Source organism: Gymnodraco acuticeps, unplaced genomic scaffold, assembly GCF_902827175.1.
Source record: "Gymnodraco acuticeps unplaced genomic scaffold, fGymAcu1.1, whole genome shotgun sequence".
In the NCBI taxonomy this organism is placed as follows: domain Eukaryota; kingdom Metazoa; phylum Chordata; class Actinopteri; order Perciformes; family Bathydraconidae; genus Gymnodraco; species Gymnodraco acuticeps.
This window is the reverse complement of record NW_022991214.1, coordinates 138961-160512: the sequence shown is the minus strand read 5'-3', so window position 1 is coordinate 160512 and position 21552 is coordinate 138961. Positions and strand designations below refer to the sequence as shown.

The 21552-nt window shown below is 40.1% G+C and overlaps 1 protein-coding gene across 1 annotated transcript in view; it reads left to right on the top strand.

The window, feature by feature from the left end:
* The window catches only part of abcc9 (ATP-binding cassette, sub-family C (CFTR/MRP), member 9), a gene marked incomplete at both ends in the record, with an annotated part of 81462 nt that overhangs the window by 28994 nt on the left and 30916 nt on the right, over positions 1 to 21552 (top strand). Inside the window, 12 exon segments of the mRNA XM_034238689.1 lie at positions 2466 to 2538; positions 2636 to 2741; positions 3584 to 3622; positions 7434 to 7472; positions 10940 to 11015; positions 11017 to 11042; positions 11181 to 11265; positions 12878 to 12958; positions 16399 to 16536; positions 16949 to 17074; positions 20549 to 20648; positions 20838 to 20911. Of these exon segments, the coding sequence (XP_034094580.1) occupies positions 2466 to 2538; positions 2636 to 2741; positions 3584 to 3622; positions 7434 to 7472; positions 10940 to 11015; positions 11017 to 11042; positions 11181 to 11265; positions 12878 to 12958; positions 16399 to 16536; positions 16949 to 17074; positions 20549 to 20648; positions 20838 to 20911 (963 nt within the window).

The following is a 21552-nucleotide window of genomic DNA, read 5'->3' as shown; positions in this document are numbered from 1 at the left end:
GGACTCTTTAAAGTAGAGACACTACATACTGATATACACCTGAACATCAGCAGGAGAGAACTCTTTAAAGTAGAGACACTACATACTGATATACACCTGAACATCAGCAGGAGAGGACTCTTTAAAGTAGAGACACTACATACTGATACACACCTGAACATCAGCAGGAGAGGACTCTTTAAAGTAGAGACACTACATACTGATATACACCTGAACATCAGCAGGAGAGGACTCTTTAAAGTAGAGACACTACATACTGATACACACCTGAACAGCAGCAGAATATGTCCTCTTTAATTGTAGGTCTTGGTATGGTATCATCTTGTGACAAATATTGAACATGTAACGTTAGTATTTCTGAGTTCTCAGTCTTTCCCCACTAAAGCACCTGCTCCTCTTGGGTCAGGTTGTTTTATTTGTCCGTGTACGTTGAGATGAACTCTCCAGAACCTCAGAAATGCGTCACATGATGACGTCTGTCTTCAGTCTCACATACCATGAACTCAGCATGTGTCCGTCATTGTGTAACAGAGCAGCTTTCACACCAGTGAACTCGAACGAGAGGTTTTTTTAAACTCCGGGTCAGGACATGAAATGGGTCATGCGGGTCTGCGCATAACAAGAAAACAGCACGTAGCTCTGTGTTGCTCAATAACAGAGACATCCTCTGCACAGACAAATACTTCATCACACAATATCCTTTCAAACCTTTTGAAGGAATCCAAATTGAAGCATCGGTTCAATTCAAAAGCTTTAGGGCTGAGGGCGGCTGTGGCTCAGTGGGTAGAGTGCTGGACTTCGAATCAGAGGGTAGCAAGTTTGAGTCCCATTGCAGTCAGCATGTCGTTGTGTCCCTGGGCACACAAGGCAAGACACTTCACCCCAAATTGTTCCTGTGGGGATTGTCCACAGTACTGAATGTATGTAAGTGGCTTTGGATAAAAGCGTCTAACAAATGACTTGTAATATAATGCTTTATTGTCATATACAAAATGGAGACCAGGCCTAGGCTACTCAAGCAATGCAACATATATTATGACTAGGGCCGGGACTTTAACGCGTTAATTAAGATTAATTAATTACACAAAAATTAACGCGTTAAAAAAATTAACGCATTTTAATCGCACTTATTTTTGCACCGCGGAACGTTTCTCACTGGATGAGTTTCAGGCGTACCGATTATACTGGAGCACCAACTAACGTTCATGACTTCAGACAACAACAAACCACAGTGAACAACAGTGGGAAATGTTGTTTTAAAAAACGGACGGATGGAAGCGTCGATAAGAGCACGGTTGTGTGCAAATTATGCAAAAAGGAATTCGCATATCACCGCAGCACATCAAGCCTCAAGTATCACCTCAATGCAAAACATATAGCAGCTAGCGTGGACGTTAGCCTCTTTTATCGCGTTCACACCAAAAAGAGCCGGTACTAAAATTAGTTCATGAGAACCTTTTTACCCCCACGAAAGTCCCTGCTAGAGAGCAGAGAGCTGCTAGAGAGCAGGGACTTTCGTACGGCTCTCTTGTGAGAAAAGAGCTATATTTCTGATTGGCTGGGCGGATTGCAAACCACGCCCCGTAAAACTCCCAAAAAGTTTTGTGAAGCCGCCATTTTATTATCCTCGCATTAGCATTATTAGCATTAGCCCAGCGCAGAAACGCAGAGAGACTAACTTATGGCAACACAAAATAAAACATTGGAGCGGTGGAGATGAGGAGGTGTCGGCGTTCTGGCGATTTACTCGGAAGGCTGCTGGGACTCCCAGCAGCTTCTACTGAAGCCAGTCCCCAACTCCGGGGACTTCCGGCCGGGGACTTTGGGCGGCAGTATACGCCGTGAAGTGGTTTGCGGCCTGCCAGTAAACCCAAAGCAGAAGAAGAAGAAGTGACGTCAGTGGCTTCATTTGCCTAATCCACCCCCAGGTTCAAAGAGTTCTCATGAACTAAGTTCTCATGAACCTTTGTGGGAAAAGTACTGCGGTGTGAATGCGCCTAATGGTATACTAAAATCCATGTGAAAAAAATTGCTTCTCACTGTTCTCAGGTCAAATATTTATATGTGATTAAAAATGCGATTAATTTCGATTAATTAATTACAAAGCCTCTAATTAATTAGATTAATTTTTTTAATCGAGTCCCGGCCCTAATTATGACATTAAAAGAAATAATGGCATGCAACCACCATAGGGATTGGCTTGGCAACTGGAAGGTCACCTGTTCAAGTCCCGGAAAGACCAAGTGCTACCGAGGTGTCCCTGAGCAAGGCACCGTTCCCTACACGGCTCCCCGGGCGCCGTACATAATGGCAGCACACTGCTCCTAACACTAGGATGGGTCAAATGCAGAGAAACCGTTTCGTTACATAGTACCTGTACTACGTAAGGACAATACGTTGAATCTTCTTCAATATCTACGGTGGGATAAATACTGTTCTGTTCGTTTTGCATTGATTGTCTCCAGGTGAGCAATGGATTCTTCACCTGGGGAAGCAACCTGTCCACGCTGTCCGACATCAACATCTGCATCCCCACAGGTGGGATTTACATACGTTTTTAAAAAATACTACGCTGTATTATCGTAGGGAAACACCAATACTAACTTTCTCCACCACTTGTTTCCTGCCTCTTCAGGTCAGCTGACCATGATTGTAGGCCAGGTGGGTTGTGGGAAATCCTCTCTGCTGCTGGCCATGCTCGGGGAGATGCAGACCATCGATGGGAGGGTCTACTGGAGCAAGTAAGACCATTATAAAACATATTATGAAATAGTGTCTTTTTAGATTTTCTTACAAGCAAACAAAGATTATTTTGTATCTCTAAGATGCCGTGTGGGGTCTGTGTCATGGGGAGAAAGGAGCAGTGGAAGAATCTCATGTCTTATGCAAGAGTTTGTTCACTTTTAGAGATTGAAGAAGGTGATTATAGAAATAAAGAACGTGTATTTTTTATGTCTTTTATCCAGTTATATTTGAATGCTTTCTTGAAAAGAGTACTATGACTTTTACCATTTCCATTCCCAGCGACTCAAACATGTTGTAAACTGACATCTGTAGCCATTTAGATTTAAATCACAGTTAATATACCTTATAATGTGGCCAAGTCGGAAAACATGTATTTATTTTCCTATCAGCTCGTCAAGCTGTGTGTTTCCAGTGATACTTCTATATCTTTCTTGTTTCTTTGATGCCATTACTTCTTCTTCTTTCTTTCAAATGTCTCCCTATATATCTACAGGTCTAAATCTGTAGAGTACCGTGCCTGATGCAGCATAACAACATGCATTTCATTGTATACAAGAATCCACTTTAGTACATGCAACACACATCCAAGCACGTCTTATATAACATATTTTGTAAATGCAAGATAAAGGAGAATCTGTAGCTTCAAGGGCTGCACACTAACCTTTGTCTGGGTGTGTGTGTGTGTGTTGTGTGTGTGTGTGTGTGTGTGTGTGTGTGTGTGTGTGTGTGTGTGTGTGTGTGTGTGTGTGTGTGTGTGTGTGTGTGTGTGTGTGTGTATTGTATTGTATTGTGTGTGTGTGTTTCTTTCTCTTCACCTCCTGCTCTCTTGCCATATCAGGCAGTCTGATAATGAGATGGCTCACGAGGGGAACATCAGGTACTTTCTCTCTGGTCCCTTCTTCCTGAAACACAATCCCTCACTCTGTCTGTAAACACTCATATTTAATCTCCATCCATTCGTCCAGTTTACGGTGATTTATGTAACGTGTAAGAAGCTTAAATCAACTTAATTGCAAGCAGTATGATCATCCTAATACAGATGAAGAAAAAACAAACATAAAGTAGTTATACTTTTTATCTGTTGAGGGTTTAATAGTCACTTAAAGACATTTTAATAGTCAAAAATACCCCCAACAAAAGATCTGAGAAAATGTCAAAATAATTGAGTAGCGGCAGATCAGGGATGCGGGAAGTCAGTCAGAGTTGGGGGTGCGGCGCGGGGGGGGGCGGGGGGCTAGTAGCGTCTCGCAGCGGCGACACTGTGACAACCTGGGGGGGGGGGGGGGGGGGGGGGGCTAGTGGAAACTGTGGCGCGCTTGTGGGGGAAACTTCTGTAGCAATGGAGAGTCAGGACTCGAGGAGAGCTGGTGCTTTGACGGCAAACACTGACGGTTTATTTTCGGCCGGAGAATTCACAAGACATGTCACGTGCCACGAGTTGACACAGCGGTCGCCAAACCAATTCTGAAGAACTCTTTCTGTAGCTCGAGGTTTTAACTAGTTCAGAGTGTAATAATCAACATTCTTTATCAATGAGACTAAACATTATGGACCCTGAATCTATAGAGCTCTCGTCCATAGAGAAGTATGTGCGTCAGGGAACCTTCGTCCCTGAACAGTAAACTACCTCATGGTGGCTTGTGCTCCGTCATAGACTGGCAACAACAATGCGTCCAAGCTCCCCCTCCTTAAGAGAGATAGCAGCAATACCCCAGGCCGTAGACCTATGCCGTGGGAAAGAGACAGTGAGAGGAGAAAACGATGAACTGTGTCGAAGGTTGAATACCTAAGCAAGTTATTCCCTAACAGCGCTTACACTGTAGGTGCGCCGCGTTTGGGGGTGCGGGTGCTAGTGGAGCCTCGCAGCACCCCCCCCTTCCGGCATCCATGAACCTGAGGAACACTTTAGAAAAACTAGAGCTGCAATGATTAGTTGACGAATTCGTTGATTTACAGAAAAAATAATAGACAGTAACAAAATATATATAATAATGAAAAAATATATATAGTAGTTATTATCCATTTAATGTATATATATTTATATAAAATAATTTTAAAAATAATTATAATAATACATTTGATTCATAGAGCGCTTTTCGAGCTACTCAAAGTCGCTTTACATACAGGATAACATTCATAAAAACATTTAAAAACACAACTTACTTAAAATATACAACACACATAATTAATTACAGGTTTAACTGAAAATCACAAATTAAGTCCAGTTTTTACCTGAGCGCCTAGACCTCTTTTCACCTGCAAATCACCTTTGCGCTTAAAGGCTGGGATAGTCATTTTCTGGTCACTTTTATTAAAACATTTCCACTAAAACCTACAGGTTAGAAGTTAAAAAAACCTGCCTTGGCCTCGTTCTGTGAAGACCCACTGAATAACCCTTTAATTATCACACACACCCTCACAGTCAGAGAATATGAGACATTTCAGAAGAAGCCACAAACCCAATAATGGCCGACAGACAGTGACCACATCACTTCCACTCCTCTTCTTCTCCTCCTCGGGGTGGGAAGTTTAATCCGTTTAACATTTGGCCGTCGACATCATGTCTTCATTATCTGGTGGGAAAACACGTCCGCCACGTTCTCCTTCCCTCCCTCTGTCCGCTCTCTTCTTCTTGTTATTAACAGATGTTTGTTTGTTCCTCTCAGCTGTCTCCTCTGTCTTTTGTATTGCCATATTTCCACTCACAAACACAAGTACACACTCATTAGATCTCGCTCTAACTCAATGATGTGACTTTTTATTTAGATTTTTCTATTTTGACAAACTTTTGACACAAGTTTCACACATATAAAAAATATCTTCTATTCTTAAAATCATAAGATATTAAAGTTAACTTTCCTGCTATACAAGCTGTTTTATTATTTAAGGTAGATATGATATTTTGGACAAGGCAAGTTTATTTATTTATCTCCCCAATCTCAGTTGGAGACCAAACTGAGATTGGAGAGAGGGTAGACATATTTTAACACCCCCTTTTTATGGAATAACCACATAATGACACCAAACAGCTCACCTTTTCAAAATAAAAGCCCCATAGAGTTACTGTACACTAACAGGAAACTAATTTAAAAAAATGAAAGCCCAGAAAGTAACTTAATTGTTGCAGAAAGCTCAGGTTTCGCTTGGTTTTCTACATAAAAGCTTCATAAAGTCATAAAGTCACTGTACTGAAGGCTCAGGAAAAGTATTGTTTTTCAAAGTAAAAGCCCTATAGAGTTACTGTATCCTTACTGAAGGCTCAGGAAAAGTATTGTTTTTCAAAGTAAAAGCCCTATAGAGTTACTGTATCCTTACTGAAGGCTCAGGAAAAGTGTTGATTTTCAAAATAAAAGCCCTATAGAGTTACCGTATCCTTACTGAAGGCTCAGGAAAAGTATTGTTTTTCAAAGTAAAAGCCCTATAGAGTTACCGTATCCTTACTGAAGGCTCAGGAAAAGTATTGTTTTTCAAAGTAAAAGCCCTATAGAGTTACCGTATCCTTACTGAAGGCTCAGGAAAAGTATTGTTTTTCAAAATAAAAGCCCTATAGAGTTACCGTATCCTTACTGAAGGCTCAGGAAAAGTGTTGATTTTCAACATAAAAGCCCTATAGAGTTACCGTATCCTTACTGAAGGCTCAGGAAAAGTATTGTCTTTATATAGCACCTTCCAACACAAGGCAATTCAAAGTGCTTTACAAAAATGAAAGATATTAAGAGCATAAACCCTCCTGTTGTCTTCGGGTCAAATCTGACCGATTTACTACTTTCATCAATCATAACTTTTTTGTTTTACATTCGATTGCATTAAGGCTTTATGATATCCTTCACAGTAGACATGTGAACATATGAAATGGCTGATCACCACTTTAGTTGGATTTTGGATGATTTAGTCAACTTTGTAACACCCATGGTGTTCCCGGTCAAACATGACCGCCATAAAGAAAAGGAATTAGTAACCATTGGGATCAGATAAAACACACACACACACACACACACACACACACACACACACACACACACACACACACACACACACACACACACACACACACACACACACACAGAACAATTTGAAACATTTCCCGCTCTTATGTGCCCCTCCCCCCACATGGATCACACCTGGCACACCAATACATGTTCAGTGTCTGTTCTTTGTATATGTACTGCAGTGTTTCATGTGTACCAGTAGTCTGATACAATATGTACAGTTTGAAAGGGTGTTAAATGAAATTTGGTGATGATTAATGGTCTTTGTGTTAATATAATAGCAGTTAAAACAGGACCGGTCACATTTGACCTCGAACACCAAAGTGAGGGGGGGAACACGAAGACAATAGGAGGGTTAAGAAACATATCATAAAAAGGCATTTAAAAACACTCATTTAAAAGCAAAGGAACATGAATTAAAGTGACAGTGCCGTGTGAGATACAGCTCTCAATCTTTGCTAACGTTTTAGCAGAAATAGTTTTCTTTGACCTCACTTTCTTTCTACTTTCTTTGTTAACTTATCCTTTAGTTATTTCAAGTGCTTCATGCTAAACGAACCCCCCTCTGGAAAGTTCTAATCTGACCCCATGATACCTTTTTTTTAAATGCACATTAGTTAAGTTTACCTTGTCTTTCTAGGACTTTTTTTATACACACTCATTAGATGTCGCTCTAACTCAATGACGTGACTTTGACAGTTGGTCAGGGGCAGAGGAGAGAGATGAAGACGTCCAGAGGTAGACCTTCCTCTTCCTGTTTCAGATCTGAAGTGACCTCTGACCCCTCGTTCACCTCCTTTTTGTTTTTCTGTCTGTGATGTCACTTCATTCTCCATCCTTACCCTTCACCTCTCTCAGGAGAAAGTACTGATACCGCTGCACTCAAAGCTAGTCCTGTAGTATTTATGGCGATGTTGTTCATGCACACACACATATGGACCGTGTTAGTTTTTATGTTAATGTATTTCACGGTGCATTATACTGCATAAATATAATGGTAAATGGACTATACTTATATAGAGCTTTATCCAGTCTCTCCCCTCAAAGCGTTTACATACTGCAGTTCAGTCTGTAATCTTTTTTTTAGTTAACATGCTATCATTTTGGAGATTTTATTAGTTTTATGTAACTTTCTTATACTAATATACATGTATATACATTTATATATTTTCTAAATGTTCTCATATTTTTATTTTTACTTAAATCTCTGAGAAAAACATTTTAATTTTATTTTTTTTCTCTCAAATTATTTTACTTGCTATTATTTTATTTTTGTATCAATAAGTAATAGCTTTTTCTACCTTTGTAATACTTATAGTCATTTAATATGTCTGATCATTCTTAGAGAATATCCCAGTTTTCTTTTACGTGCAATTATTACTTTTTTCTTGAATTGAACACATATCTCATAAAATATTCTTTAAATGACTTTAGATCTCCCAGCATTATGTTCATATGTGTGTGTTCAGGATCAGCTGCTTCAGCCTTTAGACTTTAAGAACCGTCTTCTTGTCCTCGTTGTGTTGCTCTTCCTCCTCTCTGTTCCCAGTGTGGTTTGTGCTTTTAATGCTGGGAGTCATTGTCCTTAATCAAACAAACAAACAAACAAACAAGATGCTTTATTAGGGAGGCGTGTGGCGCAGTGGGTTGTGCGTTTGTGTTCGGATCAGGGAGTCACAGGTTCAAACCCCACTGCAGTCAGCATGTCGTTGTGTCCCTGAGACACTTCACCCCAAATTGCTCCTGTGGGGATTGTCCACAGTATTGAGTATGTGAGTCGCTTTGGATAAAAGCGTCTAACAAGTGACATGTAATGTAATATTAATGCACATTTCTGCACATGTATAAAGTTAGTTCTATAATGATTTTTGACCTTCAAACTAATGTGTCTCTTCATTAATGCTCTAATAATTCAGCACAAGACACGTAAATACTGTAAAAAAAAATTATTATAACACGTATCACACTTATGGCAAATGTCCACTGCAGCGCGTAGCACGGTTTAAGCGTGCCGTGCCAAACCCGGCCCGTTTTTGTTGCGTTTCCACTCGGCGTAGTTCAGGCTAACGGGTACTTTTTCACAGTTTTTCTGGCTCTCCAAAATCGAGGTTCTTTCCGGGCCAACAACCGGGCTGAGTCTGCTGAAACTAGAGAGAGAATCGCTGGCAACTACAACAACATGAACATATTTGACCGTGATTTAATTGTAATACACGTTTCTAAATGATGCCGAAGTAACAACACACTGATACCGGTTAGTAAAAACCATGAATTAACGCTTTGACGAGTCTGCAGACAGACGGCAGGCGAACAACCTTTTAAAATGCGTGTTGTCTGAATGGAGCTTGGCTAAGCTAACGTTGTAAATGCTCCGACCGTCCACACTCACAACAACGGCCTACAGACATACATAAACCAGCGACTGTATTCTCCATGACACAGGCAGTCTGTCGTTTGTACTTGTTTAACTTCTGTCTAGTTTCTGAACAGATATGAGGAGCTGTGAGCTCTGAGTGCTAACAGCTAACGGCTGATGTTGGTTGTCTGTGGCTTCGTATTGAAGATGACGTCACGGCTCCGCCTACACTGCGTTACTATAGTTACTGCCCCAGCTACTAAACTGTAATGGAAGCGCAGCATAAAGTGAGCCTGGCCAACCAAGGCCTAACATTACCGCACTAAGCAGTGGAAATGCGCCATAAGAGATTTCTGCAATATATGAGAGATAAAATATTTTAAATCCTGCACAACCTCTTTTTTAAATCAGCATAGCTCTCCACTTTGAATATAATTCAGTCTTATTTTATTACATTTGAACTGCTCTCAGTTTCCTACATAACTATGTGTTGTGTAAATATTGTCTTTTGTTTTTCTTCTAGTCTTAGCTTTTAGAATTGTGTACTTTTTTATCTTGTTTTATGCTTATTCTACTTTCTGGCTCTCTGTATGCACCACTTATGGAAAAGCAAATTCCTCGTATGTGTAAACCTACTTGGAAAATAAAACCGATTCTGATTCACACAATACCGTTGCATACTCTTCATGCAAACATTTGCCTTTCTACATGTTTGTAGTTGTCTAAAATGTAGAATAATCCTTTAATTAACAAGGACAACACGTCATACTACAAAATATCGTGTAACTTCATACTAAGGGGAAATATCCTAAGACAGGATACTAAAAAATTACGTGAATATAAGTTTGTTTTTAAAGGTTGAATGAAAAACCTCAGCAGACTCCCAGCACAACGCTTCAGTTTATTGTTGTTGTATCTCTGTTGTGTTGTTGTTGGTGTTGTTGGTGTTGTTGTTGTTGATCAGGCTGGAGGTGGTTTGCATCTCATCCTTAACCCGATCCATATGTATCTCTCCTTTCTGACAAAACATCCTCATGTGCAGTTTGATCCTTCCTCTCGTTCCCTTTTCTGTGTTTGGGTGTCGCTTCTATAAAGCTGCGGAGAACAGGAGAACTGATCTGAGAACAGCTTTACCTTTTAAATACATTTAAGGAACCATTTTTAAGCAAGAGATGGATATAAAAGTGTGACTGGTAGAAATGCTGACATATGAATTTGATGTAATGCAAATGTAGTAAATAGTGTTCGCTTCAAAAGGAAGAAAACATGGTTTAGACTGTCAGTTTAACAACATATATGTAATAATAGAGATTTTATAGGCTTTGAAAAGACAAATCATTGCATCTAATGGACTGATCTTTAATATTATATGCATTTTGGGGTGCATTTAAGTGCAGTTTTATCCTAAAAAGCTATATTTTTTTGTATCTCCAGCATGTAGTATGTCATTATCCTATAAAAGAAATTAAGTTCAATAAACTCTATCCTTGTCATTATGTATTTCAGTTGAATGAATAGTCACAAAAGGATAAATTGTGTACAAAAAAGTGAAAGAAAGAAGCTTTGGCTCACTTATCAGCAAAGGATAAAAATACTCTTATAAAATAATTCCATATATTGTTTAGAAAATGTAAAATAAACACCTTTAGACAAAAAAAGGAAGTTATTCAACGTTTTATCAGTAATGTATTGGTTAGCTTTAGCCACATATATGTTTTAATTATGTATTAAGTGAGCCACCTTAAAATCATTGAACCCAGATCAGTACTCGTGCTCTTTAAGGCTTTATGAACACATGACTTGTAGTTCTAACTTGTCTCTTTGCCTCTGTTTCCCATGATGCACCTAGCAAGAACAGGTACTCTGTGGCCTACGCTACCCAGAAGTCCTGGCTGCTCAACGCCACGGTGGAAGAAAACATCACCTTTCGGAAGTCCTTTCAACAAGCAGAGGTAAAAACAAGAGACACAGATTGAAGTTAATTAATTCTTTGGTGCTTTTATCACTTTGTAATGTAAGAAAATGACATTGTAACTTCCTTAAATGACCACTTAATGTTCATCTCTGATGGTGTTTGATGTGTTTTTCAGGTACAAGACGGTGATAGACGCTTGTTCTCTGCAGCCTGATATCGACCTGCTGCCTTTTGGAGACCAAACTGAGATTGGAGAGAGGGTAGGCATATTTTAACACCCCCTTTTTATGGAATAACCTCACATAATGACACCAAACAGCTCACCTTTTTCAAAATAAAAGCCACATAGAGTTACTGTACACTAACAGGAAGCTAATTTCAAAATGAAAGCCCAGAAAGTAACTTAATTGTTGCAGGAAGCTCAGGTTTTGCTTGGTTTTCCACATAAAAGCTTCATATGGTTACTGTATCCTTACTGAAGGCTCAGGAAAAGTATTGTTTTTCAAAATAAAAGCGCTATAGAGGTACTGTGCACAAACAAGAAGCTCCAGGCGAGGCTGTTTTACCAAAATAAAAGCCATATAGAGTCACCGTATCCTTACTGAAGGCTCAGGAAAAGTATTGTTTTTCAAAGTAAAAGCCCTATAGAGTTACCATATCCTTACTGAAGGCTCAGGAAAAGTATTGTTTTTCAAAGTAAAAGCCCTATAGAGTTACCGTATTCTTACTGAAAGCTCAGGAAAAGTATTGTTTTTCAAAGTAAAAGCCCTATAGAGTTACCGTATCCTCACTAAAGGCTCAGGAAAAGTATTGTTTTTCAAAATAAAATCCCTATAGAGTTACCGTATCCTTACTGAAAGCTCAGGAAAAGTATTGTTTTTCAAAGTAAAAGCCCTATAGAGTTACCGTATTCTTACTGAAAGCTCAGGAAAAGTATTGTTTTTCAAAGTAAAAGCCCTATAGAGTTACCGTATCCTTACTGAAAGCTCAGGAAAAGTATTGTTTTTCAAAGTAAAAGCCCTATAGAGTTACCATATCCTTACTGAAGGCTCAGGAAAAGTATTGTTTTTCAAAGTAAAAGCCCTATAGAGTTACCGTATCCTTACTGAAGGCTCAGGAAAAGTATTGTTTTTCAAAGTAAAAGCCCTATAGAGTTACCGTATCCTTACTGAAAGCTCAGGAAAAGTATTGTTTTTTCAAAGTAAAAGCCCTATAGAGTTACCGTATCCTTACTGAAGGCTCAGGAAAAGTATTGTTTTTCAAAGTAAAAGCCCTATAGAGTTACCGTATCCTTACTGAAGGCTCAGGAAAAGTATTGTTTTTCAAAGTAAAAGCCCTATAGAGCCACCGTATCCTTACTGAAGGCTCAGGAAAGGTATTGCTTTTCAAAGTAAAAGCCCCATAGAGTTATCGTATATTTACTGAAGGCTCAGGAAAAGTATTGTTGTTCAAATTAAAAGCCCTATAGAGTTATCGTATTCTTACTGAAAGCTCAGGAAAAGTATTGTTTTTCAAAGTAAAAGCCCTATAGAGTTACCGTATCCTCACTAAAGGCTCAGGAAAAGTATTGTTTTTCAAAATAAAATCCCTATAGAGTTACCGTATCCTTACTGAAAGCTCAGGAAAAGTATTGTTTTTCAAAGTAAAAGCCCCAGAAAGCAACAAAACAGCTACTACTGTCACCTTCTTAGCATCAAATGTTATGTAGGTGAATATTCTAGTTACATTTGTAGTATTATTTAAATGAACCCTTAGAGAAGTGATTGTTTTAAAATATTTTGCAACAGAATGGTTTGGTATCTTCCCCGACTCATTCAATGTTACTTTATTTTGAAAATAAGCTGATATTGTGTGTGTTCTGCTGTGATTCAGGGCATCAACCTGAGTGGAGGTCAGAGACAGAGGATCTGCGTGGCCAGAGCGCTCTACCAGAACACCAACATCGTCTTCTTGGTGAGAAAACCCCCCGAAAAAATGCACAAAACATGACATATACCTCCACTGTATGTTCTGATTTGTATCACCTATTATTGTTATTTCTGATGCATTACCGCACGTTTAATTAGATTAATGTAGCCATAGTAACGCCCTGTCGTCACGTCTTTATCCTACATGTCTTTATGATTATTTCTACGATAAAACACATCGTCCTCTGGGATGAGGAGGTGTCCTGCCGTCATGTGTTTGTCTTCCAGATGATTTCCTGTTGCCACCTCCAGCTTTAATTTGTTATCAGGCATACTTCCCATTAAAAAAAGCTCTCAGAGTAATTCTTCAACACACACATCACTCTGTGTAATGTCTACAGCGATTACTTGTTAAACGTATAATGAGGAGGGAGTGCTTCTCATATCTCAGGGTTCAAACTCCATTACCACACTTTAACCCTCCTATTGTCTTCGTTTCCCCCCCCCTCACTTTGGTGTTCGTTAAATTTGACCGGTCCTGTTTTAACTGCTATTACATTAACACAAAAAACATTAATCATCACCAAATGTCATTTAACACCCTTTCAAAATGTACATATTGTATTAGACTACTGGTACACATGAAACACTGCAGTAAATATACAAAGAATAGACACTGAACATGCAGACCCGGCGCCAGAACAAATCTAAAGGGAGGGCATATGATTTTCATGGGAGGGCCCACAACACCGTCACATGCTGCGGGTCTGCGGCACAATATATATATCAAACAGCATTGCGCAAAGACGCACACTTATCGCAAATACATACACAAATAAAGGGCAACATAGAAACTACTTTTGAAACATTGTGTGCGTGGCAGCACAAACACTGGTGAATCACGAGCAAGGCACACTGGTTAAGGATGGCAGCTTCCTCATCGCTGCACTCGGAGAGAAATAGTAGAGACGGAGACGATGAACTGCTGTTAGCTCTATTATGGCATTGTGCATGTCGTGAGAGGTGTGTGTTGCTGTGTGGGGAATGCTTTCCATTATTGTGGCCAGCTCTGCATCTTTGTGCTGCAGCGTATACTCAAACAGCGATAGGAAGAGCCCACTGCCTGACTCGGACATGCTGTGGAGTGAATCGTGGTCACCTCTGAGAGGGAGTTGGTTGACAGCTAAAAAAGCTATAATATCAACGACAGCTGACACGTAATAATGGCTCCATGCAGCTGATCTGCACCAAAGTACTAATTTCCGTATTTGTTTCCTCGCGTATCTCTCTCTCTCTCTCTCTCTCTCTCTCTCCTCTCTCCTCTCTCTCCTCTCTCTCTCCTCTCTCCTCTCTCTCTCTCTCTCTCTCTCTCTCTCTCTCTTCTCTCTCTCTCCACAAACTCTCACATGAAATGTGTTCTTTTGATGCGGCATGTCTTAGCAGTCCTTTATCAGTCTGTAATGCGTGTTTCCAGTCGCAAAAACCTTTGACAGTAAAAGCCGCATCAGATGAAGACGTATTTACTTTAAACTGTCTACAGGGGAAACAAAAGGCTGCGTCTGCTTTTAACGAATCTTCAAGCCATGGTCTGTTGTTGTTCCATGCAGCGGCTAAAATGCGCTTCTTTCCTGAAAACAATCTCTCTGGATAACGATCCAGTTTCACCTGGCTGGGTTTATTAACCCCAAGATCATCTGGGGCTGTTGGTCTTTGAGCGGTTGCTGGCCCAATAGTACCTGTTGATGTGCTGCAAGGTAGCGTCTGGAGCGGAGGCACCGGCACGGAGCAGGAGGAGGAGGATGCTGGCAGGTGTGGTACAGGGTGTGTCAACGCAGGTGGTGACGGTAGGGGCACAAGGAGCTGTGCCTCGGAGGACATCGTTGGTGGCGGTCGCCTTGATGAGTCAAGGATTGGGCTCGCTAACTCAGCCCCGGGGTTTGCCGAGGTCAAGCTTGTGACATTAAGGCGTGCTGCTGCAACGGCAGGTGCAGGGTCGCCAGCAGCACCATCGGCTGCAGTTCTTTCATCGCTATTTCGTTTTAATAAATCCTTAGAGCTTTTGAGCCAATTTCTGATGTCCATTGTGTAATTCAAACAGAAATGGGAGTCTACAGAATGCACAATAAACAATAAACAAATCCAGAATAGGCGGCAGAGTGTGACGCTGTGATTGGTCTAAATGTGGACGAATCACAAATCACAACAGACACGTGAATTTATTTGACGTAGCCTGCGATTTTTTTGTTTTAGTTACGATCTGATATCACATACATCGTAGCATAAAAGTTCACAGTTTATTTATAACAACAACAAAAATAAAAATATTTTTTTTTTAATTTTTATAAATAATAAAAATCGTGTTTATTGGGGAAGGGCAAGAAAGTCAAATGGGAGGGCCTGGCTGTGATCCATGTGGGGGGATGGGCACATAAGAGCGGGAAATGTGTCAAATTGTTCTGTGTGTTTGCGTGTGCCAGGTGTGATTCACATGGGGGGATTGGGCACATAAGGGGGGGGGGACACATCTAGAGTGTGTGTGTGTATGTGTGTGGCCTAGCATTAATATACTTGTGGGGACCTAAATCTGTTTACACAGTCACGTGTGGGGACTCGCCTCTCTTATGGGGACAAATTGGAGGTCTCCATAAGGGGAATCATTAATTTTAGGGTGAAGACTTGGTTAGGTTTAGGATTAGGGTTAGGGTTAGGATTAGGGTTAGGGTTAGGCATGTGTTGGTTATGGTTAAGGTTAGGATAAGTCTCCAGGAAATGCATGTAAGTCAATGTAATGTCCCCTGAAGTGATGTATACATGGTATGTGTGTGTGTGTGTGTGTGTGTGTGTGTGTGTGTGTGTGTGTATGTGTGTATGTGTGTGTTTTATCTGATCCGGATGGTTACTAATTGTTCAAATATCTACTGTGAAGGATATCATATCATCCTTGATGCAATCTAATGTAAAACAAAAAAGTTACGATTGATGAAAGTAGTAAATCGGTCAGATTTGACCCGAAGACAACAGGAGGGTTAATAAACTGTTATTTATTTATTTAAATGAAAGCCATATTATTTACTCCACTACTTATTTTTCGGAGGGCAATCTTACATCTTACATTTCGAACACAAATACCTGTACTTTCTAGAATCATTGCGTGCCTTTGTACACGATCCGTGTAACCATCATTTCCTGGTCTTCTCTAAAGAAGAGGGACCAATGGAAACGTTGTCATGTTGCCGTTGTTCAGCATGGAAACATTCATTAGCTAACAATGACATTATTGTTCTATTAATATAAAGGGAGGTCAGGTACTCTTTAAAACAGCTGCTAGTTATGGGTACTTTTTACTGAAGTACATTTCAAAGTTCTTTACTTTAACTTGAGTAAAGAAGTTTAGTCAGTACTTCTACTTTCACCAGAGTATTTTTAAACACGAGTATCTGTACTTCTACTTGAGTAAAGGTTGTGTGTACTTATTTTGTCTCGCAGGACGATCCCTTCTCAGCTCTGGATATCCACCTCAGCGATCACTTGATGCAGGAGGGCATCCTGAAGTTCCTGCAGGACGATAAACGCACCGTGGTCCTGGTCACCCACAAACTGCAGTACCTCATACACGCCGACTGGGTACGAATATTATCTTCTGCATGTTTTTCTTGCAAATATAGAACAATTATGCTGGTTATTGTATCTTCTTTGCACCCTATTTCTCAACACAAATTATTTTGTACGTGGAAACTTACATATCATACGCGCAATACATTTTGTGTGCAAATGATGTGCAATTAAGAGTGTACTTGTACTTTTTACTAGTCCTTTTATTAGAGATGTTTCTGTTGTTTGTGTTTGTTTTTAGAGTGTGTCAGGATGGATCCCTTGTCTTTTTCTCTGCAAACTAAATCTACCTACGGGTACAAATAAAGAACCTGAACCTGAACCTAATCAGCGGTCCAAACCCACGTTTTTTTTTGTATGCACCTTTCAGTGAGTAATATCTATTAAATGAAAGCCATAAATATCTAATGTGTCTTTTCTCCAGATCATAGCGATGAAGGACGGCTCGGTGCTGAGAGAAGGAACTCTGAAGGACATCCAGACGCACGACATCGAGCTCTACGAACACTGGAAGACGCTGATGAACCGCCAGGACCACGGCCTGGAGAAGGTCACCTGACACAAATAATACACTTTATTCATTCATCCCACAGGCCATAACTTTTTAAAGAACATCCATAAACATTCATCTGTTGCATCCAAGCCCCCAGGAAGTGCGCCGGACTCCGATGGAAATATTCTTTGTGTCCAAACGGCGGTACTACAACTTCCATATCAGTCCGTGACGTCACTGGGCCCAGAAAGACTTTTCCCCATTGACTAACATGGGGAAAGAGACGTCTGTAAATCACTAAATAAACTACCCAGTATGAACTATTTTATAGCCCTTATTAGAATCATTCGGTCCTTAAAGTTGTAAAATGCACTAAAAGCCGAATCTAGATTTCATTTTTGTCTCCATTCATTCTACTGAGCTGAGAGTGGGAGCTCGGGGGGCGGGGCTTAAGGGGCGCATGCTCTGTGAGCGCACATACGGGTTCTTCTACTCTGACAGCTAGGCATGCTGGGTAATCTGACGTTTCGCTCTCTCAAAAGTTTGGCCATTTGGTCCTCATGAGCCAATGAGCAGCTCTCATAGGAAAGAATGAGACCCCGCCTCCCACGCTGTATCCAGTTCTTATTATACATCCATGGTTGCATCTTGCTAATTATTTATCTAGTACATATATATTATTTTATATAATTCATTGAACATGTTAGAAACAAAACAAACAATAGTTATAATAATACAAATAATTATAACGAAAAAAACTTTCAAGGAGTAAAAAAAATAATTCTCAAATAGCTTCCTTCATGTTCAAAAGGGGCAAGAAGAAGCTTACAAACGTTTCTGGTCCTCCTCTAGCATATATTGTTCATGAAAATAAAAGATTAGGTCATCGTCATCAGCATCTGTGATATTTCATTCATTGTTTTAAACAAATAATTTCTTTGTACAAAACAACCAAAAAGAAATAACTTTTACAACGACAAGAAATAGCAAGCATGAGTTCACAGGTCCGGCTCGTAACTTTTAATGATCCATCCTTCTTCTCCCGCTTATCCGTGGTCGGGTCGCGGAGGTAGCAGTTCCAGCTTTAATGATTTGGCTTCTAAATAATAGTTTTAGTTTAGATAAAGTTGCACAGTATTTCAGCTCATCATTACAGTTATTCCACAGATCAAAACCTTCTGTTTGTTGTTTATATCATTCCATGTACTTGTATACATGAGAGTAACGGCCCCTACACACGGCGGCGTGCGTTGTCGCTTGCCGGCGGGGGGGGCTGAAACTCGACCAACAACCAATCACATGAATCTCCCGCCCCAGACACACAAGCACGCGGTTTGATTGGCTAGAGCTTGTACTGGCATATGATTTCATTGGCTGACACCTCCATCGAGGCGTCAAAAGTAGAACATTGCTCTACTTTTGCAGCGAGCACCGCGAGAGAAGCTACGCTTTGCTCCCACAATGCAGTTCGGCGTATCGTGACGTCACCCCATTAAAAGTGAATGGGCAGAAGCGTTGAAGCGGCAACGCACGCCGCCATGTGTAGGGGCCGTAACACATGCGTCGCTTCCGGTAAAAAATGACGGCTCCGGATGCTCTGATAAATTTAGCAAAACCTGGGATCCTATTCTCACTTTTGTTAATTCTATTCCTTCTTTAGGGGATTAGATAATTCTATTACTCATTAATGTACACCGTAGCTACTATTGAGACTGGACGGTTATAATGCAATGATAAGTGATTGTCTCCTTTGGCGTGTGAATGGTCATGCAGCCCAATGTGCATTGTGCAACACAGTGTTTCTTTGTATTTCTGTGCTTTTATGATATCCTCTTGTATTTTTTTTAATTTACTTATTTTTGCTCCTCTTTTATATTGTATTGTGACGCTTTTCAGTTTTGTTTTGTAGGGGGGTGCCATGTTTGTTGTAAAAAAAAAAAAGTAAAATCGGGTGATCTTATGTCAACAGTTTGCATGTTTTAAGATTGATGGCCCAATAAAAATACTTGTGGAAAAAAAATTAAAAAAATATGACGGCTCCGCCCACTTTTGGGGGAAATAAAAGCTGTCATTTGAATGGCGATCAATTGAAATTCTGAAGTTTTTGCCAATCCGATCAGAAATTTAAGAAAACCGTGGATTTGTGGATCTTCAAAGAGCCCGATTACGATGGCCAGTCAGGCAAACAATTACATTAAATCATTGGAAATCGACAAGCGGGCTCGATATATGGTTAAATATAGCAGTAGGCGATCGATGTCAATAGATAAGAGTAACATTTACGTCACTTTACGGCCCCGCCCACCTTTGTGGGAAACAACGCTGTCATTTGAACGGCGATCGAGCCTGAAGCCACAGAGCTCTTCTGTTACTGTCCTTTCTTCTTAGAGGAAGTACAGAAACACTGAACTCTAGATTTGTTTTAATGTTTGAGGTGCAATAAACGACACAGCAGCTTGTTGGCATGATACAACTATTATTTTCAACAGCTGGCGAAATGACGGTCTCGCCTACTGATTTGAATTTAACCATATATCGAGCCCGCTTGTCGATTTCCAATGATTGAATGTAACTCTTTGCCTGACTGGCAGTGGCGGTTCTAGACCAATTTGACTGGGGGGGCCACTGGGGGGCCAGTTATTTTCTGAGGGGAGTACAATAAATGCAGGACGAAAAAGAGAACTAGACAGTATGAAGTAATTGCGCATAAGAAAACAATGCAATACAGTTATTGGTATTTGTTTCAGTACACTTATTTATTTCAGATAGATCTTATAGTTATTACTGTTAGCTTCAGCTTAAGTTATAGTGCAATGTTTATACTAACACCATATTTATATGAAAATAAAGGCAATGAACAGTTACATCTCTACTTTACATAAGGGTGTCTGCACAATCTCACATTACAGCAACAAAATCCTGCGGTTTTTGGCAAACCGAGTACCAGAAAATATACATTAAAAAAAATAAATAAATAAGATTTCATTGTTAGGGGGGTCAGAGGGTCAGTGTTAGGGGGGCACTGGCCCCCCTAGAACCGCCCCTGCTGATTGGCCATCGTAACCGGGTTCTTTGAAGATCCACAAATCCACGTTTTTCTTACATTTCTGATCGGATTGGCAAAAACTTCAGAATGTGTATTGACCGCCATTCAAATGACAGCGTTGTTTTCCCCCAAAAGTGGGCGGGGCCGTAACTAAGTGACGTAGGTGTTACTCTCATGTATATAGACTCTTCTTGCACTATTTCTATTTTATTTGTATTTAATTGCACATCTCGAAACATCCTCTTGCACTATTTTATCTGTTGTATTTGTTTATGTCCTATATTCATGTTGCTCTGTTGGAGGAGCCTACGTTTTTACCTTAACTTTAACAAACCTCATCTCCTCCAAACCGTGCATTCAAACTAGAGGCATTATCAGAATGAAAGCAGCAGCATTAAGTCTTTTCAATGATGCAGACAGTCTAGCAGTTAAAGCTTTATTATCTTTTTAATGTTATATATTGTATGTTGTGTCTTCATATGTAGGACATCCAGCAAGACAGTCAAACAACGCTGGAGAGGAAAACTCTGAGAAGGGCTTTCTACCCCAGAGAGACCAAGAACCAAATGGACGATGAAGACGAAGGTAACCACTTTTTAATTATGTACATTTCTACTCTTCTTATACAAAAGACACAAAATTAAATGTTACTTAAGAGTTTAAACTTGTAAAAAAGACAAAGATTAAGTGTTTAATTAGATAATAGTGATATTAAGTGTTGTTTTTTTAATTGACTCATATGTCATATGGTATTCCACTTTCTCGTGCTTTCAGAGGAGGAAGAGGAGGAGGAAGATGATGACAACATGTCTACAACCACCAACAGAAGATCAAAGGTCCCATGGAGGGTAATTCATCCGTACTGCTGCAAAACCTGTCTCCAAAAATGATATTTAGACAACACATAACACCTATCATCATCATTTAATATCACAAAGGAAACGACTAACACTACCTGATCCAGCTGGTTTACTAAGTAGTAAGACTAAGATATTATACCCTTTTTTATTAGGCTTTAGTGACCTAACATTACCAATCAAATGTGGTCTTTATTTATGCATACTTTCTCATTTGCACACTTGTCTTGGTCACATGTTCGACAACTAGGGATGGGTACCGAGCCCCGGTATTAAAGGGCCCCGGGGCTGAATTATTAAAGACCGTGGTACCGTTAAGCTCCGACGTTATCGGTCTTTTTATCGGTACTGGAGACATCTAAAATATATGTCGTATGTATTATTGCTACACAAACATTATATTGCAGTTTTAGTTTCGCCAACTCCGTTTCTAATACGCAAAAAGACTGCAAAATGCGTCTATGACTATTTTTAGTATTTTCGATCTTTCCAATCCAGACGAGAGATCTCTCCCTCCGTCTGTGTGCGAGGGGGCGGGGCAGTTTACACACACGCAGCTGCTACATGCAGCAACACACACACACACACACACACACACACACACACACACTCTGCTACATGCAGCAACACAC